General features: G+C 42.0%; 1 protein-coding gene across 1 annotated transcript; it reads left to right on the top strand.

Annotated features, from left to right (window-relative positions):
* Positions 1-1,204: 1,204 nt before the first annotated feature.
* On the top strand, positions 1,205-5,596 carry LOC127526353 (zinc finger protein 239-like). Its single transcript, XM_051921660.1, has one exon. It carries the CDS (start codon positions 1,205-1,207, stop codon positions 2,384-2,386), a length of 1,182 nt encoding a protein of 393 aa, XP_051777620.1. The 3' UTR covers positions 2,387-5,596.
* Positions 5,597-10,028: the final 4,432 nt, after the last annotated feature.

Raw genomic sequence — 10,028 nt, 5'->3', positions numbered from 1 at the left:
ATTTAATTTGTAATTTTAAAGTACAAATTACTGATTTTCATTTAAGGGGATTCGCAAACATTTCAGTCACACCTTGTAGAAATGACAGAACTTTTTCTGAATCGTCCTCCCATTTCAGGGCACCGTAATGTTTGGGACATTTTGTGCCAAAGGTGTTTGTGATTCCTCAGGTGTGTTTCATTGCTGTAGTCTTGCAGGCCTAAGACACCTCAGCTTACTCCTACCTACAGACTACCTTTGGTCTTTGTAGTTGCCATTGTTCAACATGAGGGCAAGAGCTGTGCCAATGAAAGTCAAAGAAGCTGGAAAATAATAATGAAATCATTAGAGACATCGGAAAACCTTAAGATTACCCAATTCAACTGTCTGGAATATCAATAACAAGAAAGAACACACTGGTGAGCTCAGTAATCACAAAGGGACTTGTAGGCCAAGTTAGACCACCACTGCTGAAGACAGCAGATGTTGCTGCAGATTTCATTTTGATCACGACTTGCATACCCTGATGGTAACGATATTGCATGTATCTCTCTACCGTCTTAAGTGTACCATCCCATACAGATGGCATTACGTGGCTCAGGGTGACTGAGAGATTCCTCACCAGTCAGGCAGTTCACACTGAAAAGCTACCATCGTCAAATAACCCACAGCTGTTAAGACCTGTAAGAGAACTGGGATTGTGTGATTTCTGTATGGTGGTCTCTGTAATGAAGGCTGCAGTTCAGCACACACTTCAAAGAGGATGACAGTAGGGAGTCTAAATCAGCTAAGTCATCATCATGATCCAAAATGTTATTGTGATACATCAAAACTCACTTCTTGTGTAGCCTGTCAAACATCAGAATGTGAAATGTGTAATGAAATGAGATTTTCTATTCAGTTCTTCGTTTTTCCACCTGGAGTTGCTAAAATGCCAACACAAATAAAGTCTGCATTGGACTTACAAATGCTCAAAACCTGAGGGAACTTTGAGCCAATTTAAATGGCAAGTTCTAGTTTTATAAATCCTAAGTTTTGCAAAAGAAACAGCTTTCATATATGAGGCTGAGCATAAGGAAGTTTTATACATGAGGCTGTACTGAGCAGTTGTAATAAATGACATAAAATTAACAAATTAAGTGCGTTTCCCAAGTACAACAAAAGTTTTATAATTGCTTTTGCTGATCAAAGGTTGTTCCTAATGTCATGTTTTTAATGTGAGTTAATGTTGATAATAAGACAGCGAATTGAAAATAAGCTTTTTTTTTTTCCTTTTTGTTTTAAATTTTACACAGGAAAGAAAGATCACTGGAGTGTGGAATGTGGCAGAGAATTCTCTAACAGGAGTGCTCTTCAAACACACATGAGAGTTCACACCGGAGAGAAGACATATTGCTGTAATGAATGTGGTAAACACTTTTCACAAAAAGGCAATCTTCAGATACACACGAGAGTTCACACTGGAGAGAAGCCATATTGCTGTAATGAATGTGGCAAACAGTTTTCACAAATGAGCAGTCTTCAGATACACACGAGAGTTCACACTGGAGAGAAGCCATATTGCTGTAATGAATGTGGTGAACAGTTTTCACGTATAAGCAATCTTAAGATACACACGAGAGTTCACACCGGAGAGAAGCCATATTGCTGTAATGAATGTGGTGAACAGTTTTCACAAATGAGCCATCTTCAGATACACACGAGAGTTCACACTGGAGAGAAGCCATATTGCTGTAATGAATGTGGTAAACAGTTTTCACGTATAAGCAATCTTCAGATACACACAAGAGTTCACACTGGAGAGAAGCCATATTGCTGTAAGGAATGTGGTGAACAGTTTTCACAAATGAGCCATCTTCAGATACACACAAGAGTTCACACTGGAGAGAAGCCATATTGCTGTAATGAATGCGGTAAACAGTTTTCACTTATAAGCAATCTTCAGAGACACAAGAGAGTTCACACCGGAGAGAAGCCATATTGCTGTAATGAATGTGGTAAACAGTATTCACAAATGAGCCATCTTCAGAAACACACGAGAGTTCACACTGGAGAGAAGCCATATTGCTGTAAGGAATGTGGTGAGCAGTTTTCACAGATAAGCCATCTTCAGAGACACACGAGAGTTCACACTGGAGAGAAGACCTATTGCTGTAATGAATGTGGCAAACAATTTTCACAAATTAGCAATCTTCAGAAACACATGAGAGTTCACACTGGAGAGAAGCCATATTGCTGTAATGAATGTGGCAAACAGTTTTCACAAATGAGCCATCTTCAGCTACACACGAGAGTTCACACTGGAGAGAAGCCATATTGCTGTACTGAATGTGGCAAAAAGTTTTCAGAAAAAGGCAAACTTCAGAAACACACGAGTTCACACTGGAGAGAAGCCGTATTGCTGTAATGAATGCAATAAACAGTGTTCACAGATAGTCAGTCTTCAGAGACACACGAGAGTTCACAACAGAATAAAAAGGGTAGCAGTTCAAAAATTAGTCTAGAAAAACAAGAACCCTTCAGGATTCAAGAGTGAGGTTCAGTCCTGTCCTGAAAAGTACGCAAACTAAACTATTGTTAAGAAATGAATCTCAAAGAGAGGCCATATTGCTGTTTGGAATGTGGCAAACAAATCTGTCAGCGCAGTACACTTCAGAGACGCACCAGAATTCACACAGGAGAGAAGTACAACTGAGCTGTCCTGACTAAAGAGTGAGGTTCACTTCTGAATGGACAGTAAGCACATGTAACTGACACAAATCCATCCAGTTAGTGTTGTGTCAAAAACAAATCAACATGGAGGAGACATAGAAGTTTATATCCTTTTTCCTTTTCCAGAAGCAAAATAAAGAACAGGGCGTCATACAAACGGCTTCTCACCAAAACCCCTACAGCCTCCACCATGTGCCTAGCTGTGTTTTCATAACATACGTATTACATATAGAACTATTTACAATATATTAAACACATTTCATCAGAAAAAAAAACACTTTACAATATATAGGTACATAGCCTCACACAATAAATAATTGTTCAGCTTTATAATATTATATACTGTATTTTGCTATTTTAATATAACAAAAAATAAGAAAACATACCTTGACAAAAAAAGAACAAACAGCTTCTCGCCAATGCTTATTAAATAATAAATCAATTACTAATAATTATAAACACAAACTATTAATACAAAACCAATTAAATTAAATCCAAAATATACACACGATCATGCTGTACACCATGCTGAATTATGTTTTAACACTGTGGCAGCGCACTAAAAGAAGAAATGCTTTTTTAAATTTTATTTTGTTTTTGTTTGTTTGCTTTTGATAATGAAACATTCAAACCTGTATATAAGAACTCAGGTTGGGCACACAACTTATTTAACACTTGAGAATTATCAAATAATATACATGTCAAATAAATACAATAAAATTAGAAAAGGCTTGGAGAGAGCAGACTTACCTGCACAGCAGTGGTTCTCAGTCTGTGGGGCGAGCCCCCCTAGTGGGGCGCGAAGTAACAAAAAGGGGGCGCAAAGATGTGAAAAAAGAAAACAAGAATCAAAAATATGAAAAATAAATCTATTGAAACCAAACAAATTAACTTAAACTACATTCTGATACTAGAAAAATAAATATAGCGTTAGATAAATGTCGATAAAAGTTAAGTAGGTATAATAAAATATGCATCTGTGATATATCATTAATTTAAAAAGAACAAAGTGGTATTAGTGGGCTCATTTAAAAAAAAAACATTAGGGGGGTCGCAATTAAAACTGTTATGTAAACTCGGGTCGCAAATACTTAAAGGTTGAGAAACGCTGCTGTACAGCATCCACCATCGCCTGAGGGTGCCTGCCGTCTGTGGGGAGTCACATTAATTAGCATCCGTACTCCAAATATGACACTAAGTTTACACAAACAATTGCTTTTGGGAAAATTCATAACTGAAAGATACAAAAAAATGAAAAAGACAGAATACACTTCCCTACACATATTGCCATATTGCAGTACTGGATGTGCCAACAATTCTCACAAATCAGAATCTTCTGGGCCACAAAGAATTCAGACTGGTGCCACCTCCAGAAGTGGGCTTTGTTGGAGAAGATCTACACCGGGGGCTATCAACCCTTTGTCATGGCATACCACCCCAAAAAATATAAATGTTCTGAAATACCTGCGTTTTATCTTGGTGTTAAATTGTTAATTACTGAACTGTTGTTATGTTAAACTAAAGGTGGAATTTCTTTTTTCTCCCACACAATGTTCTTTCCGAGAGCTTTTCTAAGGTACTAGTAATGTTCACCTGTCAAAGACTTGTGTTAGAATGAATTTCAAAAGGATTTGATATGTTAGGACTGATAGGCACTGGCAGTGTGTCACCATGAGGAGGTCACTTCAGCTGTCTGTGCTAATACTGGAAAAGCAAAAGAAATGCCAGCAATTGTGTCTCAAATGTTGTAAGTCTCCTCAGCGTCACTAAATATTATTATTATTATTATTGTCAAAAAGTTTAGTAAAGTCAGGCCTTTGGACCAGAAGGGGTTTCCTGTTCCTGAGAGACTTTGCATTCCACTATCTTGGTTTACCTACAGTGTGCTTACTTTATTGTTGTATATTATTTGTTGCTTTGAATAAATTACAATCACCTGTCTGTCATATCCAGTCATCTGACGGTGACTCCTGCACTCGGCTTTCTGTTGGCCAAACCCTGTGAATTAGCACATTTTCCAGAGGTCCATGAAACCCCTCTTTTACACGGTCCTTTGAGCTGAAAGCTAAACCGACCAACCCAAGAGTAAAATGGCCAAGGCAGTGTGTGCGGAGGAGCCTAACCTCATCTTTAGTGCACTGGACATCGATGTAGAAGAGAACATCTGAGCTGTCATCTCCACATTCAGCCAAACCCCAACTCACACACTGCAGACCACCCATCTGTGGGCGCCGCTACGGCCTTTCAGACAACGGGCTCAGTGCACTAAGCTTGAAGTGCTCGGCCGAGGCTGCTGACAGACGAGGATTCCATCTCACCGTTTGGACTGGGATGTGAGATCCTGTCCTTCAGAGGTAACGTGTTGTCAATCACGAGTCTCCAAGCAAAGCGCAGATAGCAAACTGAGAAATGCAGTGAAGTAACCGATCAGTTAAATCACATCATGGCAGTAACACATGCAGTGTGCGTTCAGCTTTACTACGACTCTTTGTTTTTTCCCCCATTGAGACAAGTGAAGAAAAGAAACGCGCTGAACTGGAGGAGATTAGGATTTTGTACGTAATGAGCAATGTAATGAATTTAATTTAAGTGACGTTTCCCAGCATTGGTCGCTTGTGAACTTTTGTTTTTGTATCTGAGATATCATCACTTAAATAATTGGTGGAAATAAACTGAAGTCTGCTTAAGCAACTGGCTAAATAAATAGGCAGAAACACAATAATGTTTTATTTTTCATCTTCATATCATTTTAAAGACAGAATTATTAACATAACCAATCAAAGTTCCAACTAATTTGCATTGTTGTGTGGCTCTGAAGTATTAATTAATTAATCCTACTTTGAGCCGTTCACTAATTAGTGTTGTACTGTTTGTTCATTTGTTTCTGTTACACAAAACTGTTCAATAAAGACACCAAAATAATTTAATATACAGAGACAACTGATTATTAAAACTGTTTTGTATTAGAAAGTAATCCCCGAGTTATTTCTGCTTTAAAGAAAAATATTAATTTGGTAGAAGGAAATATGACAAATTGCAATTAATACAAAGTGACTTTCAATTACAAATTTGAACTGAGAGATTAATTGCAATTGAATTTTTAATCAGGTGTCCTCATGCAAACACATAATTTAGAGCCATTACAAATGATGAAAATCATAATAATTGTGTACAATATCCAGCGCCATTTCTTGCTCTATGAAGTCTCCACAGAAGCAGAGGGCCATCGAAGCCACTAAGGGCCCCCAAGCTGCAAGTTCAGCCTCAGTATATTTGTGGAGTATGAACATCACCTGTCTGTGTGTAGCCAGCTAAGCCCCGTCATGTGTTTCATGAAGCACTTACAGTATCTGATTACAAATTAAATATTTGATTTAAACAAAACTCGGCTGCAGTGGCAGGAAAGCTTTGGCTTGTGTTTGTGGGGTAATTAATTCAAAATCAGTGATTATCACCAGACAGTCGTGTCGCACAATGAGTGACGTCTACCGCCAGGAATGATGGGAAGGCTGACTGAGAGTCAGGAGGAAAATAACAGGAGCGAAAGTCACATTGATACCTAAGATGGCATGAAAAACGTAAAAAGAAGAAACTTGAAGAGAGAATGTGCTCAGAATGAAGGTAAAGCATTTGTTAACGATGATGCGATGGATCAGAGGTGGGAAGAATAGAAATAAAACAACTTCGTTACTGTGCTTGAGTAGAATTTTCAGGTAGGTTATCTGTATCTTTACTTAGGTATTTTATTTATTTGAGACTTTTTACTTGAATCTCATTGCATTTAAAAGGAAAAAAAATCTGCTCCCTACAACATAAATAAATCAATAAAACATCTGCAACTTACTATGTAACAACAACAACACCATCTATACATATAAAGGAGAGTTGGTATCCGTGTGGCTGTGTTTGTGGAGGGACGGAGAGTTAAGGCGGGTGTTGGAGTCACGTGATCATCTCCCCTCCCATTCACCTCATTTCATTCACTTCATTTCGCTCCGAGCTGAGCTCCGTAGCTGACACAGTTAGTCCTTTCTCATTTACTGATTTACTGTTTAGTAGACACGGTACTTACTGAATAGTATTTTTTCCTTTAGTGTTTCTTAGTGTTTAGTAGACGAGGTGTGCCGGTGTTCCCGGCGGTGTTGCGGTTTAGTGTTACTTTCTACTTCGTTTTTGTACTTTAGTGTTTAATAATAATAATAATTCATTACATTTATATAGCGTTTTTCTCAGTACTCAAAGCGCTAAAATAGTGAGTGATACTAAGCTGATAGCAGTGTAGAAGCAGCACAGCACAACGCAGCCGGTAGGACAGGCGGGTGTGGTAGCGTAGGTGAGCGGCGATAGCAAGCAGCAGGAGGAGGAAGCAGGATTTGGATGTTCCAATACACAGCCATAAACAGTAACGCTTGGTAATTTCAGGCGTGATCGCCCCGAAGCCATAAGCCAGGTTAGTATGAACATCAGATCAGTTCCCGGTCGTAGAGTACTGTAAGATGAAACGGGAGCAGATCAGCATAGCGAATATAATCACGGAGACAGATCATCCCGAGGTGCTAGATCGCCAGGTACAAAGAAATGTTCGTAGGTCTCGTCCCGTGATCCAGAGACTCAGCTGTTCCCAGTAAAGTGAAGTCCATAAAATCTGTAAATATTAAGCCAAATCCATGCAATTCGAGTCAGCTGTATCCACGAACTATACGTACAATAAAGGAAATAAAACAAGCGTAAGAAAGTGCAGAATTAAGGGGAATTTTGCGAAAAGTGTTGTTAACAGGAAGGAGCGGCGACAACAAGTGTGCGTCAGCGTTCCCTCACCTGCTACAATAAAGCAGTTATAATAAAGAAGTTTAGTAGACTTTTACTTTAACTCATTTAGTGTTCTTCCCGGCGGTGTTGCCGTTTTTTAGTGTTAATGTCTACTTAGCGTTAGTGTTTAGTGTAATAGAAGGAGTGATCTTACCACTGTCAGATTTTGCAATGAATGAGTTGGTAAATAATGATTATTTATCAACAGATCACATGAGCAAATTCAACGAAATTTTAGCTGCGCATATAATTTCCAACCTCAAGAGGTTTTGCTAATGTGGACTCCTGACATACCTATAATGCCCATTCCACAAAATGCAAAACATATTCAAATATTACCTTCTGCAGCTACTGAACGAGTGACTCACTGGGTGTTTACCTATTATGATGGTGCTGAAATTCATGTCTATGACAGTTTAAACGCTGATAAAAAATTCAACCTCACCGAAGAGCAGCTTCGTTTCCTTCATGCTTTGTTTCCTTACAAACATCCCATAGTTTATGAAGACGCACAACAACAATTAAATCATACAGATTCTGGTGTATTCTCAGTTGCATTTGCTGTGTGTATTTCTTTAGGTATTGACCCAAGTGATCAAGTTTTTACTATTTCTTCAATGCGAAATCACTTACAAATAATTTGTGTTACTGGACAATTGCTTCCATTCCCTGTCGAAAGTAGCCGACGGGCGACACCAGTTACAAGTCTCCAGTGCTTTCAAAGACCTGTACGAAGTACGGCCACTAACACAGTCACTCATAAAAGGGGAGATGACTCGGTGTGGGAAATGGGGATTGAAACTACCTGGGAAGACATGCAATCAACGAGGCGATTAAACGGATCTCAAGAGACGTCTTCTAGGTTGGAAAAAAAGCGCTTGGCTGCTAGGAGCTCTGTTGTCCGGGGCTTTATGCCCCTGGTAGGGCCACCCAAGGCAAACTGGTCCTAGGTGAGGGATGAGACAAAGAGCGGTTAAACAAACCTCCTATGATGAAAAACAATTTTGGACAGCGTTTTCCCTTGCCCGGACGCGGGTCACCGGGGCCCCACTCTGGAGCCAGGCCTGGAGATGGTGCTCGATGGCGAGCGCTTGGTGGCCGGGCCTGCACCCATGGGGCTCGGCCGGGCACAGCCCGAAGAGGCAACGTGGGTCCCCCTTCCCATTGGCTCACCACCTATGAGAGGGGCCAAGGAGGTCGGGTGCAGTCTGAGTAGGGTGGTGGCCGAAGGCGGGGACCTTGGTGGTCCGATCCTCGGCTACAGAAGCTGGCTCTTGGGACGTGGAATGTCACCTTTCTGAAGGGGAAGGAGCCTGAGCTATTGCGCGAGGTTGAGAGGTTCCAGCTGGATATAGTCGGACTCACCTCGACGCACAGCTTGGACTCTGGAACCAATCTCCTTGAGAGGGGCTGGACTCTCTACCACTCTGGAGTTGCCCCCAGTGAGAGGCGCCGAGCGGGTGTGGGTATACTTATTGCCCCCCGACTTGGAGCCTGTACATTGGGGTTTACCCCAGTAGACGAGAGGGTAGCCTCCCTTCACCTTCGGGTGGGGGGACGGGTCCTAACTGTTGTTTGTGCGTATGCACCGAACAGCAGTTCAGAGTACCCACCCTTTTTGGAGTCCCTGGAGGGGGTGCTAGAGGGCATACCTTCTGGGGACTCCCTCGTTCTGCTGGGAGACTTCAATGCTCACGTGGGCAATGACAGTGAGACCTGGAAGGGCGTGATTGGGAGGAATGGCCCCGCCGATCTGAACCCAAGCGGTGTTCTGTTATTGGACTTCTGTGCTCGTCACGGATTGTCCTTAACGAACACCATGTTCAAGCATAGGGGTGTTCATATGTGCACTTGGCACCAGGACACCCTAGGCCTCAGTTCGATGATCGACTTTGTGTTCGTGTCGTCGGACTTGCGGCCACATGTCTTGGACACTCGGGTGAAGAGAGGGGCGGAGCTGTCAACTGATCACCACCTGGTGGTGAGTTGGCTTCGATGGTGGGGGAGGATGCCGGTCAGGCCTGGTAGGCCCAAACGTGTTGTGAGGGTCTGCTGGGAACATCTGGCAGAGCCCCCTGTCAGAAGTAGCTTCAACTCCCACCTCCGGCAGAACTTCAACCACATCCCGAGGGAGGTGGGGGACATTGAGTCCGAATGGGCCATGTTCCGTGCCTCTATTGTTGAGGCAGCTGACCGGAGCTGTGGCCGTAAGGTGGTCGGTGCCTGTCGTGGCGGCAATCCCCGAACCCGTCGGTGGACACCGGCCATTAACATGCCTTCCAATGAGAAAGCAGAGCCTGGGGACTCAGAGGTGGGCTCCCCCATCTCTGGGACTGAGGTCACTGAGGTGGTCAAAAAACTCCTTGGTGGCAGGGCCCCGGGGGTGGATGAGATACGCCCGGAGTTCCTCAAGGCTCTGGATGTTGTAGGACTGTCTTGGTTGACACGCCTCTGCAACATCGCATGGACATCAGGGACAGTGCCTCTGAATTGGCAGACCGGGGTGGTGGTCCCCCTCTTTAAGAAGG

The sequence above is a fragment of the Erpetoichthys calabaricus genome (assembly GCF_900747795.2).
Source record: "Erpetoichthys calabaricus chromosome 1 unlocalized genomic scaffold, fErpCal1.3 SUPER_1_unloc_2, whole genome shotgun sequence".
Taxonomy (NCBI): Eukaryota; Metazoa; Chordata; class Cladistia; order Polypteriformes; family Polypteridae; genus Erpetoichthys; species Erpetoichthys calabaricus.
This window is presented reverse-complemented; position numbering and strand designations above follow the sequence as displayed.